This window comes from Eurosta solidaginis, chromosome 3 (genome assembly GCF_040869045.1).
Source record: "Eurosta solidaginis isolate ZX-2024a chromosome 3, ASM4086904v1, whole genome shotgun sequence".
NCBI classification, from domain to species: domain Eukaryota; kingdom Metazoa; phylum Arthropoda; class Insecta; order Diptera; family Tephritidae; genus Eurosta; species Eurosta solidaginis.
Window position 1 is genome coordinate 18,144,136 of NC_090321.1, and position 19,611 is coordinate 18,163,746.

The 19,611-nt window shown below is 37.3% G+C and overlaps 1 protein-coding gene across 1 annotated transcript in view; it reads left to right on the forward strand.

Annotated features, from left to right (window-relative positions):
* The first annotated feature begins 1,810 nt into the window (after nucleotides 1–1,810).
* LOC137243393 (cytochrome P450 4e2-like) overlaps nucleotides 1,811–19,611 on the forward strand; it is a 37,016-nt gene continuing 19,215 nt past the window's right edge. The window contains exon 1 of the mRNA XM_067771139.1: nucleotides 1,811–2,077. Within this exon, the coding sequence (XP_067627240.1) occupies nucleotides 1,918–2,077 (160 nt within the window). The 5' untranslated portion in view covers nucleotides 1,811–1,917. The remainder of the gene's footprint in view (nucleotides 2,078–19,611) is intronic.

Genomic DNA, 19,611 nt, shown 5'->3' on the forward strand with positions numbered 1-19,611 from the left:
GACGCAAATTTGGAGAGAAGCTCTCCCTAAAATCTCTTCGGAGGTTATCGCGCCTTACATTAATTTTTATTAATAACCGATTCCGCCAATTATTGTTTTGTTATCGGCCTGTTATCGACAACGAATTTCAGTTTTTCATTGACTCGGTTTCGACGAGCTATAAGCCTCTTATTTATTTCTTGTATTTGCTTTAAAAAATGGAGGAGTTGGCGAGAGCATGTTGATAACATGCAAATAGCAATTTGGTAACACTTCGATTGAAATCAATAACTTTTCAAATTCAAATCGATATCTCTTTGATAAAAGCGATACGTTTGTGATAAAAGTTCTATAAATTTTCAATAATAAATCGAAAAATAAAAGGGGGAGTTTCGAACTTAGAAAAGACCATCGTACCGGAATTCCTGCAATCCTGGGCTCCGAATGCACGGGAAGCGCACCAGTTTGAACTGAGTATTTTCCCCATAGGTTTCCAGCAGTGGTCTTGAATTCACGAACACTTACTTTGCTGATCTCCATGCAGACACTCTTGTTGTTATTGCTTAAGTTCTTTAACTTTAGTTTACTTATGCATTATCCCGATAGTCCTAGAGCCAATGCTGCATGAGGGTGCACCTGAAAAAATTTCATTTCAGCGCAAAGTTATAAATTTAATTTGCATGTAAATATGTTGGTATGAGCGTTACTTAATTTTACGTCATTACTTATGACAAAATGAAAGTTAACAAGAAATATTTTCTCGAAAATAGCGCATAAATAACTATTGCATGCATTTTGATACTCCTTTTATATCTAACTTCGTAAAACAACAAACCGATAGCATGTTTTTAGGCTAATACTTAGCACAAAACACTCGCTTTTGTGTTATCAGTGCATCGAAAAATCTTTGCTTTTAAAATATTCACCCCTATTCTGCATTTCGACTTGGATTGGAATTTTTCGATATGGCAATTTTGGTATTCTGTGTTCCAATCCCTTTCGTTCCAACTTCGAATCGTTCGATTTTGTGTATTCTGCATTTCGATCGTAGTTCCGTTTTTCTAAGTTGCAAATTAGTTGGCGGAAAAATATTTTCTTTTTATTTTTTTTTATTAATTTATAACAGAATTTTAACAAAAATGTAAGTAATACTTGTTAGGAAACGTATAAGGCTTGATGATGATTGTTTTTTATATGTTTATAGGTCAAAAACAACAAGTCGATGTCGAAGTCCTTGGCCGTATTTGCCCCGCAGAAGTATCTAACACATACTTGAAAGCATCCTTATTAACTCGAAAGTTTTTATATGCCAAAGCAAGCTGCCGGAGTAGAGGAAGGTGAAGCGAAAACGTAAACAATCCTTGCGGAAAGAATAAACAAATCTTTATAAAGTATTTGAGGCCAGTGCAATGAAATTAGCATCCATAAAATTCAGAAAATGTCAACTATATTCGTGAAGGAATCCGTGTTAACAAAACTTGGTGGCCACGGCAGGGAATTGGCCAAAAGAACGTCAAAAACACACATACAATTATGAAAGCACTTCACTCAAAAAAATATAACACTGCGGCAATATATTCTATTGCTTTTTTTTACCAAATGGCATGGATAATAAAATATAAAAGTTTTTCAGTGTTTTTTACAAATTTTCTTTAATTCACACATTCCGTACAAACAGCTGATTTCGAAAAATCATTTGCTCTTCCTCTTCTCGTTACGATTCCGTCGTAATGCAGAATACCCGACTTCTGTTAAAGCGGAGCGTAGAACGGGAACGTAATCGATATGCAGATTGCAGGGGTGATTATAAAGCAGCATTGAGTGAAAAAAACGCTTAGTCGATGCTTAGCATTTGTCGCAAGCATTTGAAGTCTTAAATTTAGAGCACAACAGTAGAACGAAATCAGTGTAAAAAAAGATAAAACTAAATCTAGCAAAATGTGGTTTTTACTTTGGTTTATTTTGTCCGCGCCTTTTATTTTTCTACTTTACATAGAAATAAAGAATTTTAGAGCGTTAAAATTGGTGAACAAGTTTCCTGGTCCACCATCATTACCGATCATAGGAAATGCTCATCTAATGGAAACAACACCAAGAAGTAAGCAGTGAGTGATGCGCGTGTGATTGTGTTGAACATATTTGAAAACCGTCGGTTCTTGTACTGATTAGCAGTGATTTTCTGTATGATTTATCGATTTGGTGATAATTTGACACAAATGTGAAAAGTTTGTAAAATATACATATATATATATATATATATGTATGTATGGGAATAAATTTAATTTTATGGGATCACATGTTTATGTGTTCATCGAAAGTATGTTATAAGTAAAGGTTTTTTGGGGCTTGATTATACTCAGTTGAGCAGAGCTCACAGAGTATATTAACTTTGATTGGATAACGGTTGGTTGTACAGGTATAAAGGAATCGAGATAGATATAGGCTTCCATATATCAAAATCATCAGGATCGAAAAAAAAAATTTGCTTGAGCCATGTCCGTCCGTCCGTCCGTCCGTATGTCCCTTAACACGATAACTTGAGTAAATTTCGAGGTATCTTGATGAAATTTGGTATGTAGATTCCTGAGCACTCATCTCAGATCGCTATTTAAAACGAACAATATCGGACTATAACCACGCCCACTTTTTCGATATCGAAAATTTCGAAAAACCGAAAAAGTGCGATAATTCATTACCAAAGACGAAAAAAGCAATGAAACATGGTAGGTGAGTTGAACTTATGACGCAGAATAAAAAATTAGTAAAATTTTTGGCAATGGGCGTGGCACCGCCCACTTTTAAAAGAAGGTAATTTAAAAGTTTTACAAGCTGTAATTTGGCAGTCGTTGAAGATATCATGATGAAATTTGGCAGGAACGTTACTCCTATTACTATATGTATGTTCAAAAAAATTTGCAAAATCGGAGAACAACTACGCTCACTTTTAAAAAAATTTTTTTTTAAAGTCAAATTTTAACAAAAAATTTAATATCTTTACAGTATATAAGTAAATTATGTCAACATTCAACTCCAGTAATGATATGGTGAAACAAAATGCAAAAATAAATGAAAATTTCAAAATGGGCGTGGCTCCGCCCTTTTTCATTTAATTTGTATAGCATACTTTTAATGTCATAAGTCGAACAAAAATTTACCAATCCTTGTGAAATTTGATAGGGGCTTAGACTTTGGGACGATAACTTATTTCTGTGAAAAAGGGTGAAATCGGTTGAAGCCGCGCCCAGTTTTTATACACAGTCGACCGTCTGTCCTTCCGCTCAGCCGTTAACACGATAACTTGAGCAAAAATTGATATATCTTTACTAAACTCAGTTCACGTACTTATCTGAACTCACTTTGTATTGGTATAAAAAATGGCCGAAATCGGACTATGACCACGCCCACTTTTTCGATATCGAAAATTACAAAAAACGACTGTCCTACACCCCAAAATCTTGGGTGTGACGTTTGATCAGGATCTACATTTTGGTGAGCACGCAGCCGCAATTGTTCCGAGAATTCAGAGCCGTAACAAAATCCTCAAATCCCTCGCTGGCAGTACTTGGGGAAAAGATAAAGAAACGCTCATGACTACATACAAAGCAATTAGCAAGCCGATTACGTGCTACGCGTCACCCATATGGTCGCCAAGCCTAAAAATCACCCACAGGCCTGCCAAAATACTGCTCTCAGAATCGCCACGGGCTGTCTTCTTATGTCCCCAGAACACCATCTGCATAATGAGGCGAGAATACTCCCCATCAGGGAGAGAAATGAGATGCTGACCAAACAGTTCCTGTTGAATACCCAGAAACCTGGGCATCCCAACAGACATCTGATTGATGAACCAGCACCGCCTAGGGCCTTAAGGAGTCATCTCCGTAAGCACTTTGAGGAAATACGGCACATGAGAACCCAGCCGTATGAAGTGAAAAAACACAAGCAGGTCCTTGGTGAACTCCATTAACAGGCGTCGGACCTTTATGCCTGGAATTGACCGGTGAATCCAGTACTTAACGAAAATTATCCAAAACTTGCGGAAGAGGAACGCATACTTCCCAGGGAAACGCGTGTCACTCTTGCTCAACTTCGTTCTGGATACTGTAACAGGTTAAACTCTTACCTATCCAGAATCAACCCCGACATACAAAATGTATGCCCCGCTTGCAATGTGTCCCCACATGACACCAACCATCTCTTCAATTGTAATGTGGAACCAACGCCTCTAACACCTATTTCCTTATGGTCCACCCCTGTTGAAACGGCAAGTTTCCTTGGACTCCCGTTAGAGGATATTGATGACAATTTGTGATCGATCGCGGCTATTAGGTGGGGCGAGCATTGCTACAACAACAACAACAAAAACAACAACAACGAAAAACAAAAAAATGCCATAATTCTATACCAAATACGAAAAAAGGGATGAAACATGGTATTTGGATTAGTTTATTGACACAAAATATAACTTTAGAAAAAAACTTTGTAAAATGAGTGTGACAGCTACCATATTAAGTAGAATGAAATGAAAAAGTCCTGCAGGGCGAAATAAAAAACCCTTGAAATCTTGGCAGGAATACTCTTCGTGGTATTATATATAAAAATAAATTAGCGGTATCCAACAGATGATGTTCTGAGTCACCCTGGTCCACATTTTGGTCGATATCTGGAAAACGCCTTCACATATACAACTACCGCCACTCCCTTTCAAAAGCCTCATTAATAACTTTTATTTGATACCCATATCGTACAAACACATTATAGAGTCAGCCCTGGTCCACCTTTATGGCGATATCTCGGAAAGGCGTCCACCTATAGAACTAAGCCCCACGCCATTTCAAAATACTCATTAACATCTTTCGTTTGATACCCATATTGTACAAAAGCATTCTAGAGTCACCTCTGGTCCACCTTTATGGAGATATCTCGAAAAGGCGACCACTTATACAACTACCACCACTCCCTTTTAAAACCTTCATTTATACCTTTAATTTGATACCCATATCGTACAAACACATTCTAGAGTCACCCCTGGTCCACCTTTATGGTCCACCTTTATGGCGCTATCTCGAAAAGGCGTCCACCTGTAGAACTAAACCCCACACCCTTTTAAAATATTCATTAACACCTTTCGTTTGATACCCATATTGTACAAACGCATTCTAGAGTCACCCCTGGTCCACCTTTATGGCGATATCTCGAAAAGGCGACCACCTGTACAACTACCACCACTCCCTTTTAAAACCTTCATTAATACCTTTAATTTGATACCCATATTGTACAAAAGCATTCTAGAGTCACCTCTGGTCCACCTTTATGGAGATATCTCGAAAAGGCGACCACTTATACAACTACCACCACTCCCTTTTAAAACCTTCATTTATATCTTTAATTTGATACCCATATCGTACAAACACATTCTAGAGTCACCCCTGGTCCACCTTTATGGTCCACCTTTATGGCGCTATCTCGAAAAGGCGTCCACCTGTAGAACTAAACCCCACACCCTTTTAAAATATTCATTAACACCTTTCGTTTGATACCCATATTGTACAAACGCATTCTAGAGTCACCCCTGGTCCACCTTTATGGCGATATCTCGAAAAGGCGACCACCTGTACAACTACCACCACTCCCTTTTAAAACCTTCATTAATACCTTTAATTTGATACCCGTATCGTACAAACACATTCTAGAGTCACCCCTGGTCCACCTTTATGCCGATATCTCGAAAAGGCGACCACCTATACAACTACCACCACTTCCTTTTAAAACCCTCATTAATACCTTTAACTTGATACCCATATCGTACAAACACATTCTAGAGTCACCCCTGGTCCACCTTTATGGCGATATCTCGAAAAGGCGTCCACCTATAGAATTAAGCCCCACGCCCTTTTAAAATACTCATTAGCACCTTTGGTTTGATACCCATATTGTACAAAAGCATTCTAGAGTCACCCCTGGGCCACCTTTATGGCGATATCTCGAAAAGGCGACCACCTACACAACTACCACCACTCCCTTTTAAAACCTTCACTAATACCTTTAATTTGATACCCATATCGTACAAACACATTCTAGAGTCACCCCTGGTCCACCTTTATGGCGCTATCTCGAAAAGGCGTCCACCTGTAGAACTAAACCCCACACCATTTTGAAATACTCACTAACACCTCTCGTTTGATACCCATATTGTACAAACGCATTCTAGAGTCACCCCTGGTCCACCTTTATGGCGATATCTCGAAAAGGCGTCCACCTATAGAACTAAGACCCACGCCCTTTTAAAATACTCATTAACACCTTTCGTTTGATACCCATATTGTACAAACGCATTCTAGAGTCACCCCTTGGCCACCTTTATGGCGATATCTCGAAAAGGCGACCACCTATACAACTACCACCACTCCCTTTTAAAACCTTCACTAATTCCTTTAATTTGATACCCATATCATACAAACACATTCTAGAGTCACCACTGGTCCACCTTTATGGCGCTATCTCGAAAAGGCGGCCACCTATAGAACTAAACCCCACACCCTTTTGAAATACTCATTAACACCTTTCGTTTGATACCCATATTGTACAAACGCATTCTAGAGTCACCCCTGGTCCACCTTTATGGCGTTATCTCGAAAAGGCGTCCACCTGTTGAACTAAACCCAAACCCTTTTGAAATACTCAGTAACACCTTTCGTTTGATACCCATATTGTACAAACGCATTCTAGAGTTACCCCTGGTCCACCTTTATGGCGTTATCTCGAAAAGGCGTCCGCTTGTTGAACTAAACCCCACACCCTTTTGAAATACTCATTAACACCTTTCGTTTGATACCCATATTGTACAAACGCATTCTAGAGTCACCCCTGGTCCACCTTTATGGCGATATCTCGAAAAGGCGACCACCTACACAACTACCACCACTCCCTTTTAAAACCTTCACTAATACCTTTAATTTGATACCCATATCGTAGAAACACATTCTAGAGTCACCCCTGGTCCACCTTTATGGCGCTATCTCGAAAAGGCGTCCACCTGTAGAACTACACCCCACACCCTTTTGAAATACTCATTAACACCTTTCGTTTGATACCCATATCGTACAAACAAATTCTAGGGTCACCCCTGGTCCACCTTTATGGCGATATCTCGAAACGGCGTCCACTTATGGAAATAAGGATCACTCCCTTTTAAAATACTCATTAACACCTTTCATTTGATACCCATATCGTACAAACAAATTCTAGAGTCAACCCTGATCCACCTTTATGGCGATATCCCTAAATGGCGTCCACGTATAGAACTATGGCCCACTCCCTCTTAAAATACTCTTTAATACCTTGATACACATGTCATACAAACACATTCGAGGGTTACCCTCGGTTCATTTTCCTACATGGTTATTTTCCCTTATGTTGCCACCATAGCTCTCAACTGAGTATGTAATGTTCGGCTACACCCGAACTTAACCTTCCTTACTTGTTTTTTAAATAACTTTTGTAAAAAGAGCATTCCATAGAAAATCGTAAACTTTTGCCGATTTCCAAATTGTTCTCATTATTAACTTTCCAATGCAAAAATATTTTAACTATATTACACCTCAATAAACCAAGGCGGTAAAAATGTAAAATAAATATCAACATTTCACGAGTAGACCTGGTGGTAAAGAACATAGCGTTAACAACTGCAACGAGGCTTAGTGCCTAAGGGCAACTTAAGCGCTGACCATACATCCAAAGTAGTATAGCGTCATAAATTACAGTACGTACAGAATATCTGGTTCCGTATCTGCGCTCCAAAGGGGATCTTAGAGCCACACAAGTAGTGGATGGTTGGTGCAAGGCTGCCCATACGGCAGGCGAGGCGATACACGCATACACTGATGATTCCAAAGTAGTGGAAGGAGTAGGGTCTGCGGTATACTGTGATGATACGGGAATAAACAGATCCTACAAAGTGCCAGGTCACTGTGGCCGTTTTCATAACATTTTACTGTACGTATCATTAAAAAGCGCTAAAGTGGCAGGTTTAAACCCTAATTAACTTAAACTCGCACTAAAAACCGGTTGAAATTACTGTTGAAATGACAAAAAAATATTCAAATTAAACAATTAAGTCGTAGCTTTGATCGCATTAAGATTCAGAATTTAAAGCGTGCTATAATTTAATTATTAAAAAGTGACTAAAGCATTGTTTGTGTTTGAAATGATCTCACTGTGTTTACGTATGAAACACTTGGATCTAAACAGCGATCGACTAAACAAATCCGTTATTAAAAAAAAGCTAACACTTACAACCTTTGGCATATGCGCTTATACATCTTTTAGTTAGAGCTTACGATTTCTTCTCGAACACAAGCGAGATTTTCGATACACGAGAAATCCAGAACTCGACTTCTGCCGAGATTTTCGTGTCTCGAAGTCTTCGTAAATCTCGCAAGCTTCTCGACATTCTTACTTAATCGCTGTATGGACAGTATTTATAAACTTGTTTTTTTTTTAATTGTTAATTTTTTGTTGATTATATTGCTTCAATGACATTTAACTCAAAACATATTTATTTACATATAATTTTCTTCGCAATATTTTATTTTTCAAAGAGACATCAAGAACACGGCTTCTTGCGAGATTCTCGATTCTCTAATTACTCGTAAGGCTCGCGAGATTCTCGAATCTCGAATTTCTCGTAAGGCTCGCGAGATTCTCGAATCTCGAGTTTCTCGTAAGGCTCGCGAGATTCTCGAATTACTCGTAATACTCGTGATCTTCTCGACTTTTAATTCAGTCGCTGCATTGGCAATATTCTATACATTTCGGGGTTTTTACTTGTGGTTTTGCGGAAATTTTGGCTTGTGCTCCAGAAGAAATCGTAAGCTCTATATAAAACAGCAATAAATCGATAAAGTTCAATGTCGAGAAGCGAGCCTTACGAGTAATTCGAGATTCGAGAATCTCACGAGCCCTACGACTAATTCGAAAATGTCGCGAGGCTTACGAGTAATTCGAGATGCGAGAATGTCGCGAGAAGGCGAGAAATCTCTTCTCGAACATGTTCGAGTAATCGTAAGCTCTACTTTTAGTTTTTTTTTCGATGTTTAATGGAGATATTATGAAATCAATTATAAAGATAGGTTCTTTTGAGTTTTGGAATGTGGTAGTATGCATAACTTCATAACTTAATATATTTCAGTTGGTTCATTTGAGATACTAGCGTGCGACATGCGATTCGTTCTTTTAGATAAACTTGTCTGTAGAATTGAAAAAAAATAAAAAAGTTTTGTAGAAGAATAAAAATAATTGTTTTAATCTTCTTCTTGTTAATTTGAAAGATCTTGGGTTCGAATCGTGGACAACAAGACCTTAACAATATTTTTTTTATTATCGAATATTTTCTTCTTATACAAGAATAGAAGAAAGAAAATTTAATATAGTTGCCATAGCTGGTTGTGTATATCCATTTCGAAGGCTTCTAAGCCCCAATTCGTCGGCAACCTTTTGACACCTTCGTTTCAATTCCATGTCTTACGCTTTCAGGAACACAATTTTTGTTGATACGTTGCAAACATGTTTCCGTCAGTAGAGTGATAGAAATTTTATTTTCTGAACGATGAGTTGAGCCAACCGCCAATGATTTATATATCCTAAATATTTAAGAAAAGGTCTCCTCAAATTAATTCTAACACTTCACCATAATATTACGAGGAAAAGTTGTAATCATAACCAACATTTTCAAATGTCAAAGAACTGTCTGATAGTCGAATAAACGCGTTGAGTGAATGTAGCGGAATAAATTTCTGCTCAGTAATTTGACGTAAAATGTTGAATGAATGTATGAAAAATTTTTAACGGACTGTCCAGAGAGTTATCACTCAGCGACTGTTCAGCAGTTGTGTTTGCTGAAATCGCCCAATACAATGCTGCGACCTCTATCGAGGGAACGTTGTAAACATTGGGCTTGTTGTGTGTCAATAAAGCCATAGTACCATCATCTGCTTGTTGTATTTGCTGTAGTAGAAGAATTTAAGCCAGCTAAGATGACATGTCCATTCTCTAATTGATCATCTTATACTTGTCTTTTTTGATTCGTAAACATCTTTGCTCCCGGTATGGGGAAATCTAAAATGTAGGCGTAAGGTAAGCGCAGCTTTTGGAAGTGGTACGCCATTAGAGGAATATATATATATATATATATGTATATAGAATGTGTGTAAGGGTAAGACCACGTTTCCTCATGCACTGATCTACAATAAGTCCTCAATAAATAATCTACGGGTTTACATATGTTTCATCTCTAGGAACAAGATTCGTGCTTCCAATTAGAGATTATGCTCCAGAAGTGGTATTTTTTCTATAAAAAAAAAAAAAAAACACAGCATCTCTAAAATTTGTTCATAATTACCGATTATCGAAGGGAAACATTTATATGGGAAATCGAGTTTTGAGTTGACTATGATTTATTATAAAAAAGTTATCGATTTGTTATTGTTTATTAATCGAAAATTTATGGTGAAATCATACGTTAAACTGGCTTAAGTACATATGAAACACTCAGTATTCACTGGCAATCGATATAATTTTTTGGGTCTATTTAAATACGCTGAAAACACTACGTAAGCCAGCGTATAAAAAGACCAAACATTTTTATTTGGCAGTTCACAAAAGTGTCGTATTCATGTAAAATTTTAATATTTGAGTTGTTTTCAATGTTTCCAATATAAAATTTGATTAAAGCATACCAAATACGGCGAATATGAGACCTTGTTAATTGCCTAATAGAATACCGATAAGTACCTCGTGCCTGATATGAAGTTTAGTGAAGTCCATGTGAATATAAAAAAATATATATGCATGCATTAGGGCGTTGAAAAAAAAACTTTTTTCTATGAGTCACAATAAAAATATTTGTTTAGATGCAAAAATACACTTCTGAAAATATGGGCCCCTAGTATTAATATTAAGGTGGTTCACATCACAATTTTCAATTTGGTATACACCTGATAGTTTTTGAGCTCTCTTTCCAGACACAAGTTTAGATAGTCGTTCCAAATTTTTATTATTGTGGCGAATATTAGAATCACTATGCTGTTAGTAAATAATCACAACGACAATACATTTAAGCAGCCACTCTTATGTACATGTACAAATACAAGGCGACGAAAAACATCTCACATACACATACGTAGTCATCAGCTAAGTGCAGAAGTTGTCACTCACACATACACACGCATATAGCTATATTACCAAGCAGGAGATACAACAGTTCTAGACACGTCTATACCTTAGGAGAAATATGCGGACGAGGGAGCAGAGAGTATAAAAGCAGCGCAAGCTTAGGAATGACTAATGAAGTATAATTCTGAAGGACTACTACCAATGTAGTCTAATAAAGACCATTTTGTAATACTGATATTTTTATTATTTTGCAATACAATATTGGAGTTATTTATTCGACAGCTCAGCGATTCGAACGTTAGCAGAAGGTGTATAATTATCAGAAATCCCCAGAATTCGTTACATTATTTATGAAATCAGGCAAACGCAAAAAAGTTTTGTGTGAAAACAGACGTATTCACTTTCTCATATTATTATATTGCAGCGATAGATCAAAGGATCTCCTTTCATTGGTGATTCTAGTATTTTTAATATCTGGGATCTTTCGAAAAGTTAGAGTGTCTTTCAAGACAAAAGGAACACACGAGGGTCAAATTAAAAAAAAAAATTAGACCATACTTCCTCGAAAATTGATTTATCTGAGCTTGTTTCGAATTCAAAAATAAATCGATAAATTTGATTCCAGCAAATCCTGATGTACTTATACAGCCAGATAATTGTTGTCAATGGTTTTTAGAATGGTGAAACTCAATTCATGAAGGCTCGATCATGTAAAAAGCTCTTGCAACGAATCGCAGTAGATCCGAACTAGCGCGGAAATAACTCATTAAAATATCTTAATAATTCTAACTCTGTCCCCTTGCAATGCTTTAAGCTGACACTTTTAACATTGTGATGCCCTATGAAATGGCAATTGTCTTTCTTTGCAGACATTTTGAACCGTTCTTACTTGGTTCGGTCATAGGTGATTCAGTAGTCGCAGTCTTTGCTTAGTTAATTTAAATGCATAAAACCGAAAGTTGAACTTTGTTTGTACAAGTGTGGCTATTAACTGTTCCGCTCTGCATCCGATTAACACCAGTTCGAAGATAGTTACGAAACCTGTTATGCAATACTGGTCCTATGCTTGACTGCCGCTCAGTTTCGTTGCAAGTCCATAATAGTCGTAGATCAGTAATCATCGTATAAATCACTAAACGGCTTCTTTATCTATTTATTTTTATACTGTATATTGTTGCTATAGTTGCTTAATTATTTTATAAAAAAATCTACTCCCTGAAGAGGGTGCGAAAGGATGAAAACGCATGGGAGAGAGAAGAAAATTAAAATTTTTGCTCACAATTACAGGCGGTAAATCTCCAGTTCGGTATAGAGCGCTGTTAACTTAACATTCATTGCTCTCACCCTAACAATACCAATAAAAACTGTTAAAATAAGTACAAGGTATAATCTAGCAAGTAAGGAAGGCTAAGTTCGGGTGTAACCGAACATTACATACTCAGTTGAGGGCTGTGGAGACAAAGTAAGGGAAATCACCATGTTGTAAAAGGAACCTAGGGTAACCCTGTAATGTGTTTGTATGACATGTGTATCAAATGGAAGGTATTAAAGAGTATTTTAAGAGGAAGTGGGCCATAGATCTATAGATGGATGCCATTTAGGGATATGGCCATAAAGGTGGACCAGGCCTGACTCGAGAATTTGTTTGTACGATATGGGTATCAAATGAAATGTGTTAATGATAATTTTAAAAGGGAGTGGGCCTAAGTTCTATAGGTGGACGTCTTTTCGAGATATCGCCATAAAGGTGGACCAGGGGTGACTCTAGAATTTATTTTGTACGATATGGGTATCAAATAAAAGGTATTAATGAGTATTTTAAAAGAGCGTGGGCCTAAGTTCTATAGATGGACGCCTTTTCGAGATATCGCCATAAAGATGGACCAGGAGTGACTCTAGAATTTGTTTGTACGATATGAGTATCAAATGAAAGGTGTTAATGAGTATTTTAAGAGGGCGTGGGCCTTAGTTCTATATGTGGACGCCTTTTCGAGATATCGCCATAAACGTGGACCAGGGGTGACTCTAGAATTTGTTTGTACTATATGGGTGTCAAACAAAAAGTGTAATAAGTGTTTTAAAAAGGAGTGGGCCTTTGTTCTATGGGTGGACGCCTTTTCGGGATATCGCCATAAACGTGGACCAGGGGTGACTCTAGAATGCGTTTGTACAATATGGGTATCAAATGACAGGTGCTAATGAGTATTTTAAAAGGGTGTGGGCCTTAGCTCTATAGGTGGACGCCTTTTCGAGATATCGCCATAAAGGTGGACCAGGGGTGACTATAGAATTTGTTTATATAATATGGGTATCAAATGAAAGGTGTTAATGAGTATTTTAAAAAGGAGTGGGCCTTAGTTCTATATGTGAACGCCTTTTCGAGATATCGCCATAAACGTGGACCAGGGGTGACTCTAGAATGCGTTTGTACAATATGGGTATCAAATGACAGGTGCTAATGAGTATTTTAAAAGGGTGTGGGCCTTAGCTCTATAGGTGGACGCCTTTTCGAGATATCGACATAAAGGTGGACCAGGGGTGACTCTAGAATTTGATTGTACGATATGGATATCAAATGAAAGGTGTTAATGAGTATTTTAAAAGGGCGTGGGCCTTAGTTCTATAGGTGGATGCCTTTCCGAGAATTCGACATAAAGGTGGACCAGGGGTGACTCTAGAATTTGTTTATATAATATGGGTATCAAATGAAAGGTGTTAATGAGTATTTTAAAAAGGAGTGGGCCTTAGTTCTATATGTGAACGCCTTTTCGAGATATCGCCATAAACGTGGACCCGGGGTGACTCTAGAATGTGTTTGTACGATATGGGTATCAAATTAAAGGTATTAATGAGGGTTTTAAAAGGGAGTAGCCCTTAGTTGTATATGTGAAGGCGTTTTCGAGATATCTACCAAAATGTGGACCAGGGTGATCCAGAACATCATCTGTCGGGTACCGCTAGTTTATTTATATATGTAATACCACGTACAGTATTCCTTCCAAGATTCCAAGGGCTTTTGATTTCGCCCTGCAAAACTTTTTCATTTTCTTCTACTTAATATGGTAGGTGTCACACCCATTTTACCAAGTTTTTTTCTAAAGTTATATTTTGCGTCAATAGGCCAATACAATTACCATGTTTCATCCATTTTTTCGTATTTGGTATATAATTATGGCATTTTTTTCATTTTTCGTAATTTTCGATATCGAAAAAGTGGGCGTGGTCATAGTCGGATTTCGGCCATTTTTTATACCAATACAAAGTGAGTTCAGATAAGTACGTGAACTGAGTTTAGTAAAGATATATCGATTTTTGCTCAAGTTATCGTGTTAACGGCAGAGCGGAAGGACAGACGGTCGTCTGTGTATAAAAACTGGGCGTGGCTTCGACCGATTTCGCCCTTTTTCACAGAAAACAGTTATCGTCCCAGAATCTAAGCCTCTACCAAATTTCACAAGGATTGGTTAATTTTTGTTCGACTTATGGCATTACAAGCATCCTAGAAAAATTAAATGAAAAGGGGCGGAGCCACGCCCATTTTGAAATTTTCTTTTATTTTTGTATTTTGTTGTACCATATCATTACTGGAGTTGAATTTTGGCATAATTTACTTATATGCTGTAAAGATATTAACTTTTCTTTTAAAATTTTAATTAAAAAAAATTTTTTTTTTTTAAAGTGGGCGTGGTCGTACTCCGATTTTGCTAATTTTTATTAAGCAGACATAAAGTAATAAGAGTAACGTTCCTGCCAAATTTCATCATGATATCTTCAACGACTGCCAAATTACAGCTTGCAAAACTTCTAAATTACCTTCATTTAAAAGTGGGCGGTGCCACGCCCTTTGTCCAAAATTTTACTATTTTTCTATTCTGCGTCATAAGCTCAACTCACCTACCAAGTTTCATCGCTTAATGCGTATTTGGTAATGAATTATCGCACTTTTTCTATTTTTCGCAATTTTCGATATCGAAAAAATGGGCGTGGTTATTGTCCGATATCGTTCATTTTAAATAGGGATCTGAGATGAGCGCCCAGGAACCTACGTACCAAATTTCATCAAGATACCTCAAAATTTACTCATGTTATCGTGTTAACGGACAGACGGACGGACGGACGGACATGGCTCAATCAAATTTTTTTTCGATACTGATGATTTTGATATATGGAAGTCTATATCTATCTCGATTCCTTTATACCTGTACAACCAACCGTTATGCAATCAAAGTTAATATACTCTGTGAGCTCTGCTCAACTGAGTATAAAAAATTAATATAACACATTTCCATCATATTTAGAATACCAGTGCAAGCTTTTGACCCGACAGATATTTCCACGGCATCATGGTCCTAAGAGCAAAATAATGAGCGCCGTGAGCGTAAGTTTTTCTTTAAAATTAGGTGATGGATTTGCATAATATTGGAAGTTATTCTCTGTTCAAATTACAAATGATATTAGTTAATTTAACAGAAATTTTAGTAAGTTTTATTAAATACCTGTCATATTTACAGCATGCTGCTAATTTGTGACCAACATATTCTCTTCTTTTGACAAAGGATTGTCTGTTATTTCGAGAGCACCAACCCCGCTCATTTATTTTGGTGTATAACTGTAAAATTTTGCACAAAAATGTGATGGGTTGGTGTAACAGATGCGAATTAAATTATTTATGGTACACCCTAATGAACATAAAAACAAACGAAAAATGTGCAAATTCATCATTGTCTTGCAACTTCCAAAAATATTTGATACGATTTCAGATTAAAGCATGTAGGACATATGTCTGCTTAGAGCTGATAAACGGACATTTGTTTCTAAATATATAGCCATTATTTTTTATTTACAAACATTAAGTATAGTATCGATTCGATAATATGAACACTTCTCGATTTCTAAGGCATTGCTCGAATCATTGGGACAACCGATATTTTAAGTGACTTGTTTAACGGCATTGATTTTTTATTTGTAAAATATGAAAAGAATTGATATCAGTACTACTAAACACACGTGTACGGATTGGAGAGTGTCTGGCCTACCGAGCAGATACTGTGGTTATTAAAGTAGCAAAATTTTTGTATACATTGTGTTGAATGTTGATAAGCTATTCAACAATAATTAACTAATATTGTTAACTAAATACATTGTTTAAAGTATAGTAAAGCGGGTAGCATGCGATGTAGTCAGAGCTAGATTTGTTGTGTAATTTGTTAATAATAATAATAACGAATGACTTATTTACATACAGCAGGAATGAGGTGTGTAGTAGTAGATGAAGTGATGATTAATACAAAGATAATTTAGCAGCCAGTGCATGGCGGAACGATACTAGGTGGCAGCATGGGACAGCTGATTATAAATTTTTTATTTGATTTGATACATCAACTTCCGGCGCAGTACGATTTTGATATTTGTCCATCGAATTTACAAAAACAAAGTACATGGAATTTTTATTTATGTTTGTAGGTATGTCACCATGCTGCCACCTTGTATTGTTCCGCCATGAGCCAGTGCTACTATTTCCATCTCTAGCGAACAGTAGATGCAAAGCAAGATTTGATGATGCTGCACTGGGCTAAAGATCAAAGATATTGATTTTGTTCTAGCCGATACATCTACCTATGTCTTCACGACGCTCTTTTACCTTTCCACTAATAATTAAGTGGAGTAAGCACTTAGGGTCTCTGAGATGGTCGGAAAATATTTTGGATGTATATTACACCTATACTTACTCGCTTAATTCTTTCGGCGCCTATAGTTAAATATCTACCACGGGTCTTCATAGTAAGAAGCCAGAATGCACTTCATCGCGTTTTCCTCTACAACAAGTTTTTTTTTAACCAAAATTATCAATAATAATAAACGGTGGGGAAGAAATAGCTCCGTTATCGCCATTAATGACTTTCGGTTTACATTTTACATACCTATCAATCATGATGGCTCCCTGTCGAAAACTAGTGCAGTCGAATATACTGGTGACTTTCGCATACCAAAATATCTTAATTCCATTAAAAATACTAACAAGTTTGGAATGTGGAAGTATATTTCTTTAAAAAGACTTTTGGATGGCAGAATTGCCTAAAAAAAGTTGCAGGTTCAGTGACGTGGAAAGGGGTAAGAATTGTATGGCAGAGGTGAGTATTCTGTCTTCCCTTCTCTGGGTCGTCCTCGTAAACGAACTTCTCCAAAAATTCGAATCGGATCTTCTACAGGGATACCTGAGAATGGTGTTTGGTGTTTTTTCCTGTGGCCTAGCTGTAAACCTCAAATAAACAGAGTTTGCTATATTTGCCAGGAGGTGCAATATTTCTGGTTACAGATCACCCACAATTGGTGGAGTGTGACAAGTACTATCTAATAGGGTTAAATAGCACTGACATTATACTTGACAACAAGCTGTCAATGAAGCTTGATGGGAATGTACACTAGGAGAGCATCAGTCACTTTCTACTACTGCCGTGCAGTCATTGGAACCCGCGTGGCGGCCACTCCAAAAGTGATTCGCTGGCTATATGACTTGGTGATCAGGCCGATCCTCTTCTATGGTGTGTTGGTCTAGTGTAGCACAGAGTACAGTGCATCTAATTTTAAAAGGCAGAAAACCGTGCAACGAATGGCTCTGGTTGAAATCAGCGGTACTTTTGACACAAAACCTACTCTTGCTTTGAACGAAATATGAAATATACACCCGGTGAACATTGTTCAAGGGAAGCTGCAGCCCGGGCTGTAATTAGGCTTCCAGACGCAGGATATCAACTTATTGTCAATCAGCACTTCAGTATTATTAATTACTAGCATCGACTTTATTCCACAGGGCTCCAGGTTGTTTATGGATGCGTCCAAGCTGTTGGGAGTGTAGGATGGGGCCTACACAGTCATATAGTCGGAGTCAGCCGAATGCCTGATTAATGCAACATCTTTCAAACGAAGTCGCCGTTTTGAAGAATGTGGTGGATGGGATGCTATCTGGTGCGATATGTGGGAGTTCAAACGTCTGCTAGGATATTCAGGTGGCTATTAAAGCTGCGAGTGCATGTAATCGCTTGCCGTCGTAGCAAGCTACTTAAAAAACACGTAAAGGTGTCTAAGTTCGGGTGTAACCGAACATTATATACTCAGCTTGAGCCTCAGTTGTACATTTCATTTCAGATAAATTACTTCTCTACATAAAACGTGGCACCGTCCGTTTAAAAAAATGTCTCCCCATTTCCTCTTACAATAAAACTTGATAAGTGAAATATCCTTGATTCAAAACTATTTTTTGATAAGTTATAGCTTATTATTCTAGTCTACGACCCTTTTAAACATGTTTTATATCTAAGTTGCCGTGGTCTTTAACCGATTCCGTCCATTTTTACTAAAAATATTTTGTGCTATAGGGAAAATTTGTGTACCAAATTTTATTACGATCCGTTAGTTTTTCTTCGAGTTATGTCTCCCGAAATATAGAAAATTGATTAGTCATAAAAGTGGCGGTGCCACGCCCATTTTCTAAAATTTGAAGTTTTTTCCAATTTATTGTTATAAATCCACTTGGAAAATGAAATACCATTGATATGAAGCTCTTTTTTCAAAGATATATCTTATTTTATTCGACCACGACCCTTTTAAAAATCTTTTATATAAAAGTGGGCGGGGTCCTTAACCAATTTCGTTAATTTTTCTTCAAAGCATTCCTTACAGTAAAGGCAACCTATCTACTGAATGTTTTTACGACAGGTTTAACGATTTTTGATGTATGATTAATAATATTTGTAAAATTGATTTTATCACAAGTGAGCGGGGCCACGCCCATTTCAAAATTTTTTTTCCAAATTATTATCAAGAGTCTCAATATCAGTCCACACGTGAAATTTCAACATTCTAGGTATATTATTTACTAAATAATCAGGTTTTTGTGTTTTCCAAAGCAATATATATGTAAAAAGTAGGCGTGGTTATCATCCGATTTCGCTCGTTTTGAATAACAATCTATTCTAGGTCAAGATAAGCTCGTGTATCAAATTTGGTGAAGATATCTCAGCATTTACTCAAGTTATCGTGTTAACGGTCAGAGAGACGGACGAACGGAGGGATGGACATGGCTCAATCAAATTTTTTTCGATACCGATGATTTTGATATATACCTGTACAACCAACTGTTATCCAAACAAAGTTAATATACTCTGTGTGCAAAGCACGCTGATGTATATTAAAGATGTTTTGGATGCTAGGGTATAGCAGCCTGGCAATTATCACGCGAATCTCTCAGCCCGAGCTTGTACGTGCAAACTGGAGACGAATACTAGCAGGGACTTTGGTACACCGCTTGCCACTTGCAGTATGCTCTTTGAAAGCGCCCTCCTTGGATCAGATAAGCAAGTGGTGGGCTGACGTCACCTCTTGCCGGTTGTGTCATAACCCAAACACTCAGTGAAATTACTTGGACTTCAACCCCTCACTGTGATTGGAGCATTGGGTCAT